Source organism: Colletotrichum lupini, chromosome 6 (genome assembly GCF_023278565.1).
Source record: "Colletotrichum lupini chromosome 6, complete sequence".
In the NCBI taxonomy this organism is placed as follows: domain Eukaryota; kingdom Fungi; phylum Ascomycota; class Sordariomycetes; order Glomerellales; family Glomerellaceae; genus Colletotrichum; species Colletotrichum lupini.
The window spans coordinates 3091150-3111080 of record NC_064679.1 but is presented as its reverse complement, the minus strand read 5'-3'; the positions used below and the strand labels follow the sequence as shown (position 1 = coordinate 3111080).

General features: G+C 45.5%; 4 protein-coding genes across 4 annotated transcripts; 3 read left to right on the top strand and 1 right to left on the bottom strand.

The window, feature by feature from the left end:
- Positions 1-400: 400 nt before the first annotated feature.
- On the top strand, positions 401-1527 carry CLUP02_12430 (uncharacterized protein; the record flags this gene model as incomplete). The annotated part of the gene is made up of 4 exons (XM_049291394.1): positions 401-445; positions 531-583; positions 643-746; positions 806-1527. 4 exons carry the CDS (start codon positions 401-403, stop codon positions 1525-1527), a joined length of 924 nt encoding a protein of 307 aa, XP_049148539.1.
- A 2009-nt stretch (positions 1528-3536) lies between these two features.
- Positions 3537-6076, top strand: CLUP02_12429 (uncharacterized protein; the record flags this gene model as incomplete). The annotated part of the gene is made up of 11 exons (XM_049291393.1): positions 3537-3707; positions 3767-3957; positions 4046-4079; positions 4138-4337; positions 4420-4641; positions 4676-4984; positions 5063-5231; positions 5279-5599; positions 5657-5793; positions 5865-5949; positions 6008-6076. The coding sequence occupies 11 exons, from the start codon at positions 3537-3539 to the stop codon at positions 6074-6076; spliced, it is 1908 nt and encodes a 635-aa protein (XP_049148538.1).
- A 597-nt stretch (positions 6077-6673) lies between these two features.
- Positions 6674-7774, bottom strand: CLUP02_12428 (uncharacterized protein; the record flags this gene model as incomplete). Its single annotated transcript, XM_049291392.1, has 4 exons — positions 6674-7027; positions 7106-7304; positions 7362-7497; positions 7552-7774. The coding sequence occupies 4 exons, from the start codon at positions 7772-7774 to the stop codon at positions 6674-6676; spliced, it is 912 nt and encodes a 303-aa protein (XP_049148537.1).
- A 549-nt stretch (positions 7775-8323) lies between these two features.
- Positions 8324-12303, top strand: CLUP02_12427 (uncharacterized protein; the record flags this gene model as incomplete). Its single annotated transcript, XM_049291391.1, has 19 exons — positions 8324-8528; positions 8596-8696; positions 8781-8903; positions 8949-9046; positions 9142-9208; positions 9276-9491; positions 9589-9736; positions 9866-9946; positions 9977-10030; positions 10123-10346; positions 10404-10791; positions 10847-11045; positions 11127-11277; positions 11360-11391; positions 11638-11763; positions 11816-11920; positions 12016-12094; positions 12130-12208; positions 12266-12303. The coding sequence occupies 19 exons, from the start codon at positions 8324-8326 to the stop codon at positions 12301-12303; spliced, it is 2514 nt and encodes an 837-aa protein (XP_049148536.1).
- Positions 12304-19931: the final 7628 nt, after the last annotated feature.

The window sequence follows — 19931 nt, the reverse complement described above, 5'->3', positions numbered from 1 at the left end:
GGGAATATAGCAAACAGCCCAACGCCGCTTGACCCAGTCCAAGTCAAGGTACCTTAGGTACTCCACCGACGTGTAAGCTACCTTACCCGATGGCTATTCTCAATCGCGGTCCCCGTAGATTCGTAATCTGTTGGAAAGAAGGCTACTAGACCAGGTACATGTTCCGATCCATGGATATCTCTCAGCGTCCATCATCCGCTTCTGCATCTTACCTCACTTAGCTGGCGCCTGCATCTGTCTGACCGGTCGAACCAAGGTCAGCAGTAATAGAGCGATTAAGTGAGCGCGCCTTGCACGCGCCTGCATGATGGAGAATGCGCAGCAGCGCCGAGCAACGGGAAAGCCTGCCATGGTGCCTAAGGTGCATTTGTAGATTACCTACGGAGAACTAGATGATGATATGCGGGCATCGAAGGCAGGTGGCTTATGTAACGCACTCTCCGAAGTACGTGCTTGCCTCGCTAGCAGCATAGGAATGTACGAAGTACCTACTCTTTGCGCTTTACGCGACCTGATCCACGACGAGAAAGTACCTCTTTCCGCGGTGCCTGCCTCATTACCAAGGGAGGGCGGGGGGGTGGGCGTGAGTCTGTCATGGAATATCGGGAAACTACCTACGAGAACCCACCTACACAATCACAGAATTCCTTACAGAGAGGCAACCTGCATTGAGAGCCTACCTATCTACAACGAATTCCCTTCATGCCGAGTCTGCGATACTTGCTACCAAAAGAACCTCCTTTGTTGTATGATCACGTTCCCTCGACCGTTCAACGCTTGACTGGACTATTTGTCGTCAACTGAGCATCGAAATGGTATCCGTCTGGTATCCGTCCAGGACGATACATCGTCGACTTTGCTCGGACTACCTCACGAAGCAATTTTCCATCTGTGTCCGTGACAGAAGCGCACCCTGTTCCTCACACTCTACTCGCACTAATCTGCCAGGCTACGTCCGTATGGAGGAGAGATCCGCTTCTCTCCCCATTTTCCACTGCCTATGATCAAGATCGCGCAAAGCCGTCGTCAATGCCAACGACACCAACCGAAGGCAAAGCACCAAACACTCGGTCAAAGTCTTGGAACCAGCCACGCCTCTTGACTGGACCAAACCTTCAGCACCTACCTGGAATGGTATTTCCTTGCTATCCAAGCCCTGTCGATAATCCAACACCTACCCCGTATGAGACGACGAGTTTTGTTCTAGGTGTTATCACATTGGCCTCGCCCTCTTGTCGCTTTGCCGCCAAAAGACATTTCGGAGGCTACGCTTCCTGCTCTCCACTCCATATGACTTTGAATATGGCAATGTGCAGTACTGTCTCTGAGTCTAGCTCCTCTGGATCTCTGGAGTTTCGCATGTACGCATCAAACCATGCAACTACAGCTTGGTCTAATCACCCTGGCGAGATGCTCACTGCACAAGAAGTCCAAAAGGGCTTCATCCGACACCAAAAGTCTTGGTTAACGCCCACCGAGGCCCGCTCGGAGCATCACGCCTGGATACAGAAGAGAACCATGGAATAGCGACCTGGCATTCAAGCAGGCATTCACGCCCGACCACCCTGCCTCATTCGAAAATCTTTCTGTTCAAATGCTGCTTGATACTTGATATCTCTCAGTGGGTGACCCGTCTAGACCCCCCTTAGCCCGTCCCAGGCATCGACAGGGGTTCCTCACGGAGGGCTGCCCCCTGCCCCAGTCTCGCGACACTGCGACTGACTGCATTAGAAAAGAAAGCGGGCAGGATTGCTGCGGCGAAGTGGCTCCCCGGCTTGCGTAGATGAGGTGCGGGAGCGATCACTACCCATCGTTGAGCCCCAGAAGAGGCCTGGCGGTAGCCCATGCCGGCCACACTTGCCCACCATCTCACTACCACAACCACGCCCACCACGGCCATCACCCGAACCTCACATCCATGATCCCACGCTTTCACACTATGTATACTCAGCAACTAGAGTGGGGCATAGAGGAGTCATCAGCTCAGCATGCCATCTGGCATCAACGTCCATGATCAAGAAGTCGGACGAAGTCTAGTCATTCAGGTTCGAGCAAAGTAGCAATCACTGCTTCAAACGAGCAGGGCGAATCGTTTGCTGCTTCAGAGGAGTTTACAGCAGAAACAGCCCGCTCTATCCGCACTCTCTCCGGCTAGTCCGGCTTAGAAGGTGACTCGATCAGCGTCCTTCCGAACAACCTTGGGTCAGCTCCTCTCTTCATCCTTCGGCGTCTCCTGGCCGCTTTAAGGCCCCAAAGCATAGGCTCAGACTTGATACTCTGATTCGACTCAGCTTCATTTCCGCCAATTCGAGAAGAGTGAAGCACTATCACTGGCAAATATGTCGTTTCCTGGTCCTCGGCAAGGTCTCCAAAAGCAGCATTCGTTCGCTCCTCGTCGAACGTCTATGAACATCGGCCAAGCGTCGGTCCACGGCGTGTGATGCGGCCCAAGTTAGCAGTAGCTGGCTTCGGTAGGCAAACTTCGAAACAGTGCAGAAGGCGGCTGGGCGGCCCTTCACTAACAGTACGGAGGATTTTCAGTCAACAAGACAGTCTCATTTGCCACCAGAGGAGCAGTCTGCTGTCACCTCAGTATTATACGCTTAATCACGCACGGAGAAAGGGAGCATCCCTACAAAGTAGTTACGAAACAACAGGGCGCATAGTTATTCTGTGTCTTCCTGACGCATCATATGCAGATAGCCCAACTTGGAATGTAGCACTATGCCATGGATCTGTTTCCCTTCGCCATACCTACGAGGAGTTGCAACTTGCAAGACTTCAGTTTGACAACTCTGGATCCTCGTCCCAAAGACTGCAAGAAACATTAAAGCGGCGATTCCTACCAACCATCCTTAGCTCCTCGGAGCTACTTCGAGGATCCCGTTACTTCTAGGTTGGCCCCGCTGGTCGAAAGCAGCAGTTTTCAGCATCACCAAGCTATTCTCGAAGCAGCAACAATGTGCCGAGGGAACCATGGGGTCAATTGTCCTTGACGTGAAACCTTGCCTGGGATGTATACGGCGCGCAACACACAGACGTCTAACGATGCCTTGTCGACTTGCTGGTCAACCCAAAAGGAGTCTATCAACTTTTGGCTCAAAGGTTGTGTAATATGAAGAGCAATCGAAACCAGAAGTAGCCGGCCGCTGTAACGATTCCTCCAACTATGGCAACCAAGTCTCGAGGCAAGGTAGTGCCATTCCGCTGCATCTCGATATCCGGTATCCGTACTCCGTACGGAACACACGCCAGACGGCCAGTCGAGTGAGGTCGACCGTCGGGCACAAAGTGGTTCAAGAGTGGAGGCGGGAAAATTCCCGACACTGACTCGCTCAATGGACAAGTCCCGTCGCCGCCCTCTTTTCTCGCACAGACACCGTTCTTGTCGCCATTAATCTGTTCAGCCAATCGCTCCAGTCTGCGTGCCATTCTGACTTACCATCGACTAGGACCCCAGCAATGGCGCACACGCTATCGACGTCGACCCCTGTCCACAATACGGTTGAAGGCGGGCGAAACGGATGGGATCAAGGATGGTTTCCGCCAAGGTGCTCCTGCTAGCCGAACGTCGTGCCTTTCACGGGGCGTCTGACTTCTGCAAAACGACGGCCTCGTCTCCGAGCATTCTTACACGAGCAAAGATGACATGCGGCCCTGGTCTCGACTCGTGTCTCTTGTCTCTTGATCGCCACGGACGAAAAGAGGTACTAATTTAGACTCAAACCTCACTCTGCATATTGATACCTTACGAGGGGCGTAAAAGGGTCATTACGGATCTGTAGAAGAGGAACTCAAGGCCCTAGCAGAAAGAATAATTGCGATGCTGCAGCAGCTACTTCGGCGTACGAATCATAACTCCACGGCAATGTTACAACACGACGCCTTCGTCAAAGCAGGCGCCGGACTTGAGGAGGCCATCGTTGCGTCGTCGCACACGGCTCTGACACAGATGAGGTCAGCCCGCAGCTCCTATTATCCTCCATTACCCGCGGCTTCCTCTCGTCTAGAGCTTCCTGGTAAAATGCTGCATGCCAGCCGCTAGCAATCATTTCGATAACATGAGCAATAATGGACCCGTTTATCACATCACGCGCCACATTTAGAGGCGCGACCGGTGCCGCCTAAGTTGGCTAGGCAAGAGACATTTCGTCATCATCTCGACACTGGGGAAGCATTGCGGACGAAATAACTGCCAAATGTAATCGTCGAGCTGAAGCGTCCTGTCTATCTAGCAAGGAGTCCGAACCAAATCTGGGCCAACAAAAACAGCACAGTCAGGACGGTGTACCCATCACATGGTCAGTCTTCAACAAAATCGTCGCAAGTTGGGGGATGTGAGATGCTACCGTCGGCGATTAGCTGACCGAAAAGGTTAGGTAGGACAAGGGCGATGCAAGACACTGCAGCCAAGTCAAGCAAGCAGGCTGTGCTGATTTGCTCGAGCTTGACTGGGGTTTCCATTCATACAGGAAATGCGATTTTGCACACTTCCCCTCCTCCGGGGTTCTCTCGTCCAAATCATTGGGCTCTACTACCTGTCATTCTGTCTCGAAGAGAGCAGATAGGTTTCAGCTCACAGGCGACAATTATGCAGACCAGAAAGCAGCGAGTACCAGCTATAGGGCCGCGTACGGATAGGTGAGCATAGTGTCACGGATCTGCCTATGGAAAGTCACATATGTAATGCGATTGCCGACGGTCCAAATCGCAATGGCCATTACGGAGGAGTTACGCGGATCCGAGACCTTGGAGATGATATGCTCGGACAGCCGTTGTGCAAGAAGACAGGACGGCAGAGCAGAAGCACATCTTGCATTGGCCACAAAAGCCTCTCGACTTGCATCGTCCCTCATCAGGCGACAGCGGAGCATGCGACTGGCAGCTCAAAGATGCTTTGGAGTGCTGCATGGGTCTCCATCGCTGACGGGCATCACGGACGTTCACACATCGACAAACGTCGTCACTCATTGGCTCCTGGCCTGTGGCCCTAGCCTGGTCTATATATCAGTATGCGCCACAGCTGAAACTCGATACCAACTGGCAACCCGTCATCGTAAAGGCGGCGATGGAAATGGACTTTTACAACCGAGAAGAGAGCGGTCAAGGAAAGCAACGACGCCATAGCTATCGAGACCGCAAAATGGCACTTGCGCGGAGACGGTGCTTCACTAGCTTCGTCTCGGCCTCTGCCCAACGACAAACTTCGAAAGCAAGACGCAAAAAAGAGCGTTTTTCTTAGTCGTGAAGAAGCTTCCACTTACTCGTGTCTCTGCAGCGGCCTTGGTCGAGTCTCGACGTCGACAAGCAAGAATTGTCGACGAGTGGATGCGTTTCAGCCGAGGTGGCTCAAAGCTGGGATGTGTGCATATCGAAGTCGAGAACGAGGAAGGATTCCGCCGAGACGACTTCCGCAGGGCGGAGATGCCTCGGACATAATGGAAGCAAAAGACCGGTCAACCACAGAGGTCTCGCGTGGCTTCGGTCAGATTTCCCCGCTTGTTTCGCGAGTGATCATGATGGCCAGGCTCTTGCTTGTCGTTACCTCGCGTCAGGGTGTCGCGCCTCTACAACGCGTCCTCCTCGGCAGCGGCTGAGAGTGCAGATAAGGAGCGAAGGGACCACGGTAAGATATGCTGACGCTACTGCGAACCAGATGACTCAACAACTGGAAAGTGCCCCGGCAGCACAACAAAGCTGGACAAATCAAAAGATCAAGAGTGATGGGATCAGACATGCTTGTTCGGGAGGAGGAGACAGACTGTACGTGGGAATCTTCTGCCTCGGAGAAAGGTGGTGTGAAGAATCGAGCTTAGCTATACAATACAGCTACTGCACAGTATGGCCCTGTGCCCTCCAACAAGGAATGAGCAGGCATGGGGCAAGGCATTGGCGGCAGCGATTGCGAAGATGGAGGGGAGAGCCATCGACGAAAGGATGGCCGACTGTGTAGAAACGCCTTGGCTGTTGGTTCACCCCGAATCCCCGTATGCGATTGGATCAACAGGTCACGTTCATGACCGACGCACAAGCCAAGAAAGAAATCATGGGTTCAAAAAAGACCCCACACTCATGATGGATGGACATCTGTTCCCTTTCGCATAGGGCGAGGATATTCTGCCAGCAGCTCCCGATATCCTGCCCCCAAGTGTAGCTACAGCCGCCACACGACCGCCGGTCTCGGGCACACACGTAAGCTAGGCTCTGCGTAGTCAGCATTCGAGTGGGTTAGCTAATCAGAGGCCGTTAATTGACTTAAATTATTTTAGTAAAAAGTACGGCAATCGACGCGTTAGCCTAAGTCGACGATTCTATCGAATTAGCCTAATTGCCTAGCTGGGCAGCTACCCAGCTACCTAATTAACTCGCTCGAAAAGCTAGTAGCGGCTTACTAGCGGTAGTCTATAAACGAGGTTAAGGATTTATAACGCTTATTTAAGCGGGTTAACTCTGCGAGGCGTTATTACTTTCGATCGTAACCGCAAAGCTAGCCTCGTAGGTAGCCTTGTTAAGTACTACTCTAGCCTTAGGCAGGCTAGAGCGCTAGCCGTAAAGTAAGTAGTCGTACTCTATGTAACCGTATTCGTTATAATTAACGGTATACTAGTAAATAAAGGGATCGTCTACTTTGCAATTATTCTCTTCTTATAGTATATTAACGTTAAGAATAGCTTTAATTAGCGGTAGCGGTAGCGGTAGCGGTAGTAACGGTAAGGTCGACGAAGTAGTGGTTATAGGTGGGTAGGTAGGTAGGTAGGTAGGTAGGTAAGTGGGTAGGTAAGTGGGTGGGTATGGGCAGCTGGGCTCCGTGGTCGGAGGCAGGGGCGGTCGCAGCCACACTTGGGGGCAGGATATCGGGAGCTGCTGGCAGAATATCCTCGCCCTTCGCATAGCATGAGCAGGGCACGGCCTTGTGGGCAGTTAACCAGGGGTTGATGGTGATGGAGGGGACGACCGGCGTGGTGGTGTACAGCAGACACCAGAGGTGCTGCTCCCTTTCCGTCCTTTTGGGATGACTTGATGCAAGCTAGGAAGCAGCAGTGCCTGCAATACTGCTGCAAGAGTAGAAGACGATGAAAGGGTTTAGAGAAACGAAACAACGGACGAAGAGGGTTGTGGCTATGGGTGGGCGAGTTTCCACACCTCCAACCAATTTATTCTCCCCGAACGAGCCGTGCCAGTCCAAATGCACGGCGACAACCGAGAGGTTGTTATCGTGGTCCACAACAAGCTGCCGGTAGTGGATATGGATGGGGGGATGGGTGATTGATGGTGCAGAGAAGCTGGTGCCTCTGCTGGTGCCTCTGCTGCATCAGCCTCGGCAGGATAACCTCTTCCAACGATGTATGAGTACACAATACAGGGAGACACGGGCCCGTGGAGGCAGAGGATATTGCCAGGGGAGGTGCGGGTAGGTGATGGCAGTCACACATCTTGAGCTGTTCTGAGCTATCCTGAGCTGCCCTTGGCTTTCTTCTTTCCCGGCCTCAACAGCGGCTCATGGCCCTTGCGTCTGGGCCTCGCCTCGGGAACGGATAGCCATGTTCCTACTCTGGATGGGTGGTGTCGAGTGCATGCCCACTGCTAGCTGTGATGGGTGGCTGTCAAAAAGAGAATGCCGGCGCAGCGGCACCCAATGGTCTGGGGTAGAAGACAAGTGGGAGGGCTGAAGCAGAAGAGGCCGGCGAGGGGTGCTAGGTACATAGGTAGGTGCTTTCGCCAACGTTGAGGCTTGCCGCTTATCATGCTGGGGTGGACGCCAATCGCTGCCCATTGCTATCCGTATAAGCTATTTCCTTGTATGGGGTAGGTAGTGTGTTGTCTCGGTAGCATTAGTACGTGTCTGTGAGCTCATGTTGAGCCACTGGTGAATGTGATGGGTGCTGTTCATTTCTACATCGAGGTTATCCTCTATTGCTTCCCGACGGGAATTTACAACACCAGTAAGTGAAGCCCAGACAATAGATGATTATAGGGCCAAGTGACAAGCGAGCCTCGATCCGCCTCTGAACTACATGCTATCGGTCTGAAGAGAATGTTGAGAAGCCATGATGATGACGGTAGATTTTGGTCCTTCTTGCTGTTGATGGCTGAACAAGGCATGCCTTGACTGAGATTGGCACCGGCCGGGGAAGGTGACTGGGGGCCGTTGCTAACGGGACGGGAGACTGGATGGACGGGGGCGGGAACGACTTACACGGCGAGGGGAGTAGGTACTCTGTACTCCCTGACTGCGTACGGAGACCGGGGCAGTGACACTACAAGTTGCAAAACCTACCTACGTAGTAAAGTAGTTACACCTTACAAGGTCTGGCAGGTGGACATGGCCCGCTGTGTTTCCTTTTTGCAGTGCGGGAACTACCCTTTGGACCCTGGCTACCCGCTCGTGCAGCAGCAGCAGCAGCAGCAGCGAACGCTCATCTATTCCCCCATTCCATCTTTCAGGTTCTCCCCTCCATCCCCTCTACTACAATATACTGTACCCATCCAGTGCCATCCCCTCTTCCCCCATCGAAACCCAGCTGCCAGTTCCAGTTGAAGAAGGGGGGGGGGGCCTTTGTTCCCCCAGTTTGCGGCGTGCCTGACCATTCGCAGTTCTCACACCCCCTGAACCTCTTCTTCTTCTTCAGCCTCCTCCCATCACGCTCCCAAGCTCCCCACCTTCACCTAGGTACCTCCCCTCCCCTCCCCTTCCCGTCTTCGACCTGCCCTGCCCTGCCCTGCCTTGCCTTGCCTTGCCTGCCCACCCCCTTCCCCTTCCATGTTCCCTCCAACTGTAGAAGAGCATCTACATAGCTATGGAGATGATCTCGCCCATCACCTTTTCCTTTGTGGGAACCCATTCAGGCATGGTCGATTCCGATCTCCATCGCTTCCTGTTCGCAGACAACAGCCAGCAGCCAGTAACCAGCAGCACCAGCAGCCAATGTACATCTGCGGGTGTCTAGCCGCTGTGGAGACACGGCCACCACCCTTCCCTTCACCACCACACCACCTCTTACACCACCATGAACCATCACACCCCCAGCTTAACATACTTACATATGTAAGTCATAATAGCTATGCCTCTGCCCCTCTCTATGGCCAACCCCCGTTTAATTGTTCATGGGCAACGGTTCACATCTCCTCATGTACGCTTAGGTTGGCGGCCTGCCATGCCCTCTCCAAGTTCCCTGGTGGAGGGACGGGATATATGCATGCCTTCATCGTTTAGTGGTTTGCTTTCTTTTTTTTCCCTTTTCCTTCATCTGGGTAATCTCTGATTCATGCTCTAGCAGGCCTACCGAGGGGACAAGAGGGGCAATCAAGACGATGTCACCCTTTCTTCCAATACGTCCAAAACACATCGTCATCCATTCACGTCTGTGTCTCTCTTCCCCTTCCAAGAGCTCCCATCTACCTTTTGCTACAACCATCAGACGCCGAAAGGGCCCCTAATGTTTCCTTCTTCATACGTCGCCTACCTCGTCTTACGGGCGGCCATGCGTAACGTAACCTAACCCTCGCCGGCGTCCGTGGTTTGTTTGATCGATCATCGCGGGACCCTCCAACCGGGTCCCGTCGCCGACTGGTGTGCCATTCTGCCAGCCAGTGGCGGGCTTTTTGGGACAGACAGCCTCGGGGGCGTTCATCAACTCTCACAGATACACGGTAACCGTACCAGTCGGAAGGGCAATTCGCGGTGCAATCGACACAGCGGTACCATCGGCACTTGAACATCACGTCGCTTCTCTCGGTTGCCATGGCCAGTGTAACTAACTACCTACCTACCTATCTACGCAATACCTTATACTGCCTTCCGGTCGACGGAATACCACCAGGACCAGGACCGACAGCGATGGACCTTGCTAGACGTTGTGTCCAGACACGCGAGAACCGCCATTGGCCCCCGTACGCTTCACCTTGGCCACTCCGTGGCGCAACATGTTTCTTTCAACGATTCCCGGTGGAGACGATTAACACATTTGTAAAACAGGTTTGGCCCAGCCCGTGACAGTCGCTTTTTTAGCTCCCGCCTCCGCACAGATGTGTGCGTGTGTGTGTGTCGTCGTGGATTTATGCCCCGTTCCTATTCTGTCTCGCCTTCCTCTGCTTACGGTATTTTACGACTCTTGCTCATAGCTTATTCAGACGACGAGCCGAACCTAGGGAGGTTGTTTGCTCTTGCTTTCATGCGCCTGACTCGTACACGCAATACGCTGCGAATGCGACGGGGCGTGGCCCTTGGTGTGGCTCTCGAGCCCCCTTGGACGTCAACCTCAATGTCTGCTGATGCCCAGCAACTTGATGCTGGAAGCACCAAGGCACTGCAGAAGAATAAGCTGCTTCGGCCAAGGTTTTTCAGGGTCCCACAAAGCCCACGTTTTCGAACTCTTTACCATCTGCGATGCACTGCGATGCAGGAAGAAGCCCCGAGTACCACAATCCTGGCCTCCCGGCCGAAACGATGTTTCTCTATTGTCATGACTTGGGAAAACTCTCATGGCCGAGCCGCTACAGACTCGATAAGCCCAGATTGGGTTTCTTCCTCAATTGGCCTGGCTCCGACAATTCTTCCTTTTGGACCGATGGAAGATGGAAGAACAATGGACAGAGAGGTGAACGGCCCAGCCTTCTGCAGCCGACGTCTCATCTCTGGTTCCTGCTGGTCAAGCAAAACCGTTTTCTCACTCACATCCTGGTGCGTTCCCGCGCCTGGCCAAGAGTTCTCGGACGCCTGCAGAAGCCAGCCTGGCCCATGCCATGCCATGCCGCCCCCATCCCCTCCCCTTCCTTTCATGATTCTCCCCCGTAAGATCGAGGGAAGGGGACTACGGTTTCCAGCAGGATGCAACGCTGACATGAGGGCCGTTCCCGCCGTGGCCTCGCGAGCGATGCGTGCGTGCGTGCAAGTGTGCGTGCGCTCTCCCCTCCCCCTTGGCCGCCTGGGCCACGGAACCGGGGCGGCCGATCCAAGCAGGGCAACCTGACCTGACATGGCGTGGCAAAAGCGGCCAGAGGCTGGTTAGAGTCCCTGTAACCGTAGCCCTTTTCTTCATTCTTTCGTGATTCCTTCCTGTAGATCATATCATGGGCGAAGTAAGGTAAGCCCATTTGATGATTGATAACCAAACGCGGAATATCAGTAAGCAAAAGCTTTTACAATCCCGGTCTTCGCGCCGCTCTGATCCCTCGATCAATCGGTTTTCTGTTACGGATTTTATTCCCGGCGGCACACATACACACACCCCTCCCACGAGTTGGATTCTTTTTTTCGAGGAGAAGGGAAAACGTCAAGTTTGAGGCGGCACACACTCTCCGAGCACATACACACACACACACAAACATCCACATACTTACAACCACACAAACACGAAAGACCAAGCACAAGGGGGCGTGTCTACGAAACAGGTTGGTTTGTTTCCCGATTGATGGGACGAAGTAATCCCATTCATCGCTTCCTTCGTCGTTCTTATTTTTGGCTATTGTAGCTTCTTATTCTTCTTTTCCCCCTCCTCTCCTCTGTGTAACCAGCGAGAAAGGGTCAAAGTTACACAAGCTTTATTTTATTTTTTTTGCTTTTATTTTTTTGTTCTCCCTCTTCCCGCCGTGGCGCCCGCCGTGACGGAACTGGGGGCGCGCAACGTAAAGAGACAGAGACTCGGGAACGACGCCGTGCGACCATGCTCGTCGGGGAAGACAAGAGACGGCGCCGACGACGACAGAGGATCACACGGGGGAGTCGGGTAGCTTTGGACCCAGCGGGATTGCTTTCTTATCTAGGTAGTCGGCGGCTGAATCTTAACTCTACGCGCTTCTCGTGGGCATCTCCAAGTACAGCGATGCTTGAGTACGAGAGATTCGGCTCGGCGGCTTATCGTATCTCTTTTTCACAATACCCATCCGTCGGTCGACAGAAGGGAGAACGCGGCGCGCCATGGTGAGCCACCATGACAAGCCATTGAACAATCGAAGAGTGCCCGTATACGAGATTCCCTTGGTGACTTGACTCTCCTCGGGCCAGCCTCATCCGAGTCCCGCGTCGACTAGCACAAAGATTTTGCTTCCCGATGAGGCTGTCGGCGAGGACAAGACAGCCCTCCTTAAATTAATGGTGACAACACGGGTTGGCAAGCCTGTCGCGTCCAGCTGCTGTCGAGAGGTGCGGACCACGATATTGATCTTGGGGTGCACGGCATGATGCGTCGTTCGGAACCGAAAGTCTGCGGTACGTACCTACCTTAGGTACACCAGAACTGAGGTGTCACGTCTGCCGTGAACACAGGTAAACTGACCTATGGCCCCCCCGGTTACCTGACCTGACCATAGGAAAAAGGACGTGACCTGACCAATTTTCTAATTAGCTAGTTTAATTACCGTAGGACTAGCTAAGCGGATTTTTAATTAGCTAGAAAATCCTTAGCTAAGTACAGACCACTTTTACTAATTATAACCTATATTATTAATTATACGCCTCTTACCTTACTATATAAGTAGCCCCTATTATACCCCTATTAGCTTCGTATCCTATTTATTACCTATTTATATTAAGCCCTCTATAAAAAGGGTTATTAATCTACCTTTTCGCTCCCTAATTAATTTATAACTAGTTCCGAATTAATTCTACCTATCATAGTCTCTTATAAGTATTTAGTAAGTTATATTTTTTAGAAGTATTTCGTAATTATTTCTAAACTAGTTCGGAACTAATTCTAGATAAGAAGCGTATTAGGACTACTATTAGGGCATTCCTAGCCCTAAGGGTAATCTTATCCGCTATAAGAACCTGCCCCCTTTTAAGTATAATAAAGTATATAATTAAGAACTGGTTTAGGACTAGTTTATAATTAATTTAGAATTATTTAGGATAATAAGATTAAGCTTATACCTAATAAGGTATATTATAGATTCTTAGTTAATAATAAAAAGGTTACTTATATAACTATAAGTAATTCCTAAATAATTCGGAACTAATCCTAAACTAATTCTGAACTCCTAGGAAACTTAATTTACCTCTAAGGGTAATCTTTATGCTTATATTTATAAGTATAAGGTTAATAGTATCTTAATACGTATTAAGAGCCGTAAGATAGGTACTAACTCTATTAATATAAATAATAAGGCCTTAAGTAAGTAGTTTAGAACTATCTCAGAACTAGTTAAGAACTAGTTTAGAATTAGTTAATTAATTATCTATTTAGCTTTTTATAATAAGTTAAAGAAGGTCCGTAAGAACTATAAAGTCCGCAGCCCCCTCTCTACTCTTTTTAAAAAAAAAAAAGGCTAGATCTCTTACTCCCTTTTTAGAGGTCCCTATATATAATAAGGGAAGTAAAGAAGTTATAAGTAATTTTAAAGTAATTCTTAGCCTGTTCTAAACTAATTCTTATTTTTTACTTAGCTTAATATAGCTACTATACGTCGTACTATTAGTATAAATACTAAATTTAAATATACTTTTTATAGTTCCTAAAAGAAGTATAAGTTACTTCGGAACTAGTTTAGAACTAATTATAAACTAATTCTAAACTATCTAGCCTACCCCCCCTCTTAGCTTAATAGTTTTTATTAGCTTTAATAGAAGTTCTCCTAGGTTAAGGAGGAGGTAGAAGAAGAGGAGGTTATTACCTCTTTTTTTAAGGATATTTCTACTTAGGAGAATCCTATTATAATCGATTTTAATAATACTATAAATAAAAATAAGGATAATAATACGGAAAATATTAAGGTTAAGGGTAATACTAAGGCTAAGGATAAAGATAATAATAAGTAATTTAGAACCGGTTCGGTATCGTTTTGGGAATAGTTCGGAATTAGTTTAGTAGTTTATACTTTCGTCCTTTTAAAAAATACTTATTATAAGTAGTTTCTTAGTGTCACGGCAGTGGGCACTAGGGCCCTGTGGGCCCTATGGCTTAGCCTTAGGCTGCGAGGCTAAGCTCCTAGTAGTTACGTAACGAGCTAGACCGCTAGGCCCAAAGGGCTAGCCTACTAGCTTCTACTTACTATTCTGTTTTTTCTCTCTTTACGTTAAGTCTTTAGTTAATTAAGTTAATATAGTAGCGTTCCGACCTACCTCGAGTTCCCTTTCGTAATACTATTTAACGTTACTTAATTAACTATTCTCTAAAAACGGAACGATAATATTTTAATTAATTAACTACTAGCTACCTTTACTAAAAAAGCGTATAAGAGAGCTAAGTAATAGCTAGTTAAATTAATCGTACGTAAGTAGCATAATCGATACCCCCTAAATATATACCCCCTTTACTAAACGTAATAGTTAAAAAATATAGCTAGGGAGGCTAGGTCTCTCTTCGTACTAACGGCTTTTAATAGAGCTACTACTTTTACGAGTCCTAATAGAGCGTCGTAGGCCCTAATAAAGGCGCTAAGCTCTTAGTTATCGACCTAGAGGTCGCGCTATTTAACTAGCTAGTAGAGCGCTTCTTACTTTTTACTACCTAGGCCGATTACTTAGCGTACCTTAGCGACGTAGCTAACTAGCTTACCTTACCTATTTATATCCGCGACGATATTCTTTTTAAAAAGAATACTAAGTAGTATATCGACCTCGACCTTATTTAAGAGCTATACTTTAAAAACGACGGAAAGACCCTGCTTAAGTAGATCGAATAGTAGCTAAAAATGCGCATTGCTTAATACTAATTAGAGTAGGTCCTAGCGTCCGCTATCGGCTAGCTAAGTAATAGTACTAAGCGCCTATACGTAATAACCTATAAAAACCTCGACCTTATGCGTACTATTATTATAAAGCTCTATATTATAAAAGAAGCCCTTACCCGAGCCTATATTAATAATACGGCTATAGCTAAAAGGCTAGAGTAATTAAAGAACGGCTCTTAGGCTAGCTCTATTTAAAATACCGCTACCCTTAGTGCGCTAAAATAGCGGCTAGTATATTTAAAAACGTAGAGTAGCCGCAAGACTACTCTAGCCTCGTCCTATTTTATTACTTACGGCTCTTAAAAAATACCTAACGTACCTATTTTTATAAGTAATAATACTAGCTTTAAGTTTAATTACTAGCTTTAATACATTACGAAGCGCTTAGAGAACGCTAACTATAGTACGAATAGGTACCGCTTAGAGTATATTATTAATAAAATTAGAAGTAGCGCTGCGGAGTTTATATACCTATTACTAACCTTTAATAAGATTACTATAGCCGAGTAGCTACTCTACGAGCTTAAGTCGGCTTATATTAACCTAATTATTATAAACGACGCTAGCCGTAAGCTAGACATACTTACGATTACGCTTAAAAAGGTCTACTAAAAGTGCTCTATATTCGCTAAGCTCGCGCGTATTAATAAGCTTTTAAAGTCTTAATAAAAGCGCCGTTTTTATAATAAGCTACTTATATATCTTCGTAACTAAGCTATATCGAAGTACTTAGATAATACGGCTATTTTTTAGAAATATACTAAGTACGTTACTTAGCTAGCTAACGTAATATAGCCCCTTTTTATAAAGGACCGCGCGGTTAAGGTTTCTAACTAAACTCGCTAGACCTTAAGTAAAAATAATAAAAATAATAAAAGTAGCGGAAATAATAGAAGTACTAGAAGTACTAAATAGGACCGAGGTCGCACCTCTACTTACGAGACGATCCTTAAAGCCCTATATTAAAAGCTTAAAAATAGTAGCGCTTACTTCGTTTATAATAATACTAAATATATTTCTAAGGACTACCCTAAAAAGCCGAAGACTACTATAGCCGCTATTAATACTACCGCGGGCCCTACTAAGATAGAGTTAAGTTTAAAAAACTAAACCCCCTAGTAAAAATAAACTCCTAGCTAGGGAATATATATAAAAAGGATAGAAAATTAGTAATTAATTTAATAAACTTATAAGATCTCGTAGGGGGTTAGCCCCTTAAGATAAAGCTTATATTAATATTTAATAAATATAAAATTCGCCTAAGAGCCTTACTTAATATAAGAGCTAATAAGTACGGATTTATAAATAACCGCGTAACCCTTTTATTATAATAGTTCTGCGCGGCCCTATTTTATAAATTACTATACTTAATCCCTACTACCGGGTTTAATAAAGAGCGATTAGACAATATTAGCATAGTATAAACCGCTAACTTATATATTAATTAACGGGTCCTTTTAAAAGCACCCCTCTTTTAGCTTAATACGGGCCGCTACGACCTAATCCTAGAGCGGAAGTAGTTCGAATACTACGAAGTAAACCCTAATATTCGCTACTAATAGCTAATATAGCCTAAGGACCTATTATTATAAAAGACGCCCTTTACTATTATTAGGGATATCGAGGACCTATGTGCCCTAGAAGTTATTAATATATAATACTAAATCGACGCCGACTATTAGTAGGACTTATTTGAGATAGATATAACCCGCTATAACTAAAAGCTCTAGTAGTAGCGGGCGAAGGGCACGCTAATTAGGATATTACTACGCCCGCCGAAAACGATAGCCTATTAAATATAGTAGTTAAATAAGGCTAAGGATATAAAGAAAATAGAACACGCCCTTAATAATACTACTATCGCCCCTATAAAAAGGGTTAGATAGTAAAAACTATACTTAGTAGCGTTATAAATAGATATTACTTTTATTAGTGCTCCTATATTTAAAAAGAACCTAAAGTAGAACGACGTTAAAATAGGCTCTATATTACTTTATAAGCTAGACCGTATTATAGAGGATAAGAAGGAGGAGGCGGACCCCTTATATAACGACGACTAAGTTACTTATAACCTTATAGCAACTAACTTATTAAAATACTTACGGCCCTAGACCGACGTCTTTAATAAAGCGGTTAGTAATATATTTATACTTTATAAGCCGTATAATTATAAAATCGAGCTCCTAGATAGTAGTAAAGAAAAGCTAACTTACTACTCTCTATATAAGTAGTCGGTACTAAAGCTAGAGGCTATAAGAGCCTATTTACTAAAGTACTTATAGAAGGGATTTATCAAGCTAAGTAATACTCCTTTTACGTTACTAACGCTATTTATAAAAAAGCATAATAGTAGTCTGCGCTTTTATATTAACTTCTATAAGCTAAATAAGGTTATAAAAAAAGACTACTATTTACTATTATTTATTAATAAGACCCTCGCGCGGCTAGGTAGGGCGAAGGTATTTACTAAACTAGATATTAAATAGGCCTTCTACTGTATTCGCCTCGACCTAGCCTCTAAGGACTTAACAACGTTTAGAACCCGCTACGGGGTATATAAATATAAAGTAATACCCTTTAGGCTCTATAACGGGCTTATTACGTACTAACGATATATAAACGAGATATTAATAAAGTACTTAGATAACTTTTATATAGCGTATATAGATAATATCCTAATCTTTTTAAACGACCCCCTTTAGTATTAGGAGCACGTTACTAAAATACTAAACCGCTTATAAAAAGTAGGCTTATAGGTAGATATTAAGAAGTATAAATTTAGTATTACTTTTATAAAGTACCTAGGCTTCGTAGTTTTTATAAAAAGTATATAGCTTAATAAAGAGAAAGTCTCTATAGTTAGAGACTAGAAGCTACTTATATTACTTAAGGGTATCTAGTCTTTTTTTAGGTTCTATAACTTTTATAGGAGATTTATAAGGGATTACGGCTACTTAGCTAGGCCCCTTACGAGACTAACGGGTAAGGGAGTTCTTTTTAACTTTAGCGCTAATTATAAGACGGCCTTTAAGGCTATAAAGCTAGTGCTAACGTTAGTACTAATCCTTTATTATTTTAAGCTAGAGCTACTAACGCGGTTAGAAACCGACGCTTCTAACTTAGTATATACTAGAGCGCTATTATAGTAATAAGAGGATAACGGGTTATAATACTTAGTAGCCTTTTATTTAAAAATAATAAGTAGCGCAGAGCTTAACTACGCTATTTATAATAAAGAAATACTAATAATAGTGCTATACTTAGAGGAATAGCGCGCGGAGCTTATAAATTACGAATATAAGTTCGACGTTATTATAGACTATTAGTTACTACTATTCTTTATAACTAAGCGCCTACTTAACTTATAATAAGCCCGCTAAGCCGGTATACTAATAGATTTTAACTTTTAGATCTATTACTACTTAGGGAAGGAGAACGTACTAACTAACGCCCTATTATAAAAAATAGAGGATATCCGTACTTAGTAAGTACTAAAAGAGGCTAATAGGACCTAAGTCCTCTTATTACTAGGACTACTATCCCCTAATATTATAGCAGAGCTACGGACGCTATTAAGCGCCGTAGTTAGTTAACTATAGTTTATAGTTAGCTCGCTCTTACTAAAAGACGAGCTCTAGGGGTATTTATTAATAAAAAAGATTCTAAAGCTTAATAGAGACCTTACTATAGCGTCCCTCGTACTAATATAAGCGCTAGCGGCCAAAGGGCGCGAGCGCTAGTCTATTTAAAATAATAAATTACTAATAATAAACGGGAAGCTCGTAGTGCCTAAAGAAGAGAACCTTCGTACTATAGTTATTTACAAGGTCTATAAACAAAAGCTCCTCGCCTACCTAAGGCGTAATAAGGTTATAAAAATAATTAAGTAGTAATATTACTAACTAAGCCTAACGGTAGATACTTATTAATACGTATAGAACTACTATACTTATTACCGATTATAAAAGCTGCGCAATAAGCCCCCGGGGGAGCTAAGGCTACTTTTAATACCTAACTACCCATAGTAGCACATTTCTACTAACTTTATAACTATCCTTACTAATTAAAAAGGATTCGATAATATTTAGGTAATAATAGACTGCCTAAACAAGAGGGTAATATCCGTTCCTTATTATAAAACTATTATAATAAAAGATATAAGCCGAATATTCTACGAACGGGTACTACCTATCTTCGGCCTACTAAAGACTATTATATTAAACCGAGGCCCCTAATTTATTTTTAACTTCTAGGGGGAACTCTATAAGATCTACGGGGTTAAGCTATAGCTATTAACGGCTAACTACCCTTAAATAGACGGCTAGATAGAGGTACTAAACTAATATATCCTATAGTAATTAAGACTACTAGTTAACTAATACTAAAATAACTAGAGCGATATACTACCCATAGTCGACTTTACTTATACCGCCTAGCTTAATAAGACTATAGGGCTATTATTATATAAAATAAAATTCGGTCGTTAGCTACGGCTTTTTTTTAACTAATCTAAATAAACCCGCTAATTCGGCTCTATAAAAAAAAAACTAAACCGTACCGATATATAGTATATAGCCTAGGGGATATACGAGGCCTAGGAGACCGCTAGGGGTAATATAAAAGTCGCTTAGGTACGATATAAGAGGTATACTAACTGCCGCCGGCGCCCGGACGACCTAAAGCTAAGAAACCGGGTCTTTATTAATACCTCGTATTAAAAGTCTGCTAATATAAATAAACTATAGTAACCGTAGGCCGGGCTATAAACTATTATTAGTACTAAATAGGGGGGTATATAGATTATAAAACTATAAGAGATTAGGCTATAAGTACTTAACTAGCGAGGCTATAATATAAGTATAGGTATATTATAAGACTAAAGCTTATAAAGTCCTTTATAAAGGCTCTGCTTCTTAAAAAGTTCTTTTATAATAAGATCCGTATACTAGTCGCTAAGTTATTAGTATTTTATTACTAGCCGCATCCTAAATCTATTATAATTACTCCCCCCTTATATAACTTTAGTTCCTAAAGTTATTACGTAATATCTTCTTTTAACGCTAATAATAAAGCTATTAACGTCGTTATTCGTAATAGATTCTATAAGGCGTTAATAATATCCTTTCTTACCTAGGAATAAGGCATTACTCCTATTTCCTTATTTAACGGATACTTTATTATTATTATTTAGTAATAGCGCGCCGACTAGTTACTAGGTTAATAATATATATTCGTAGTAAAGTATTCCGACCGTCGTAATATAT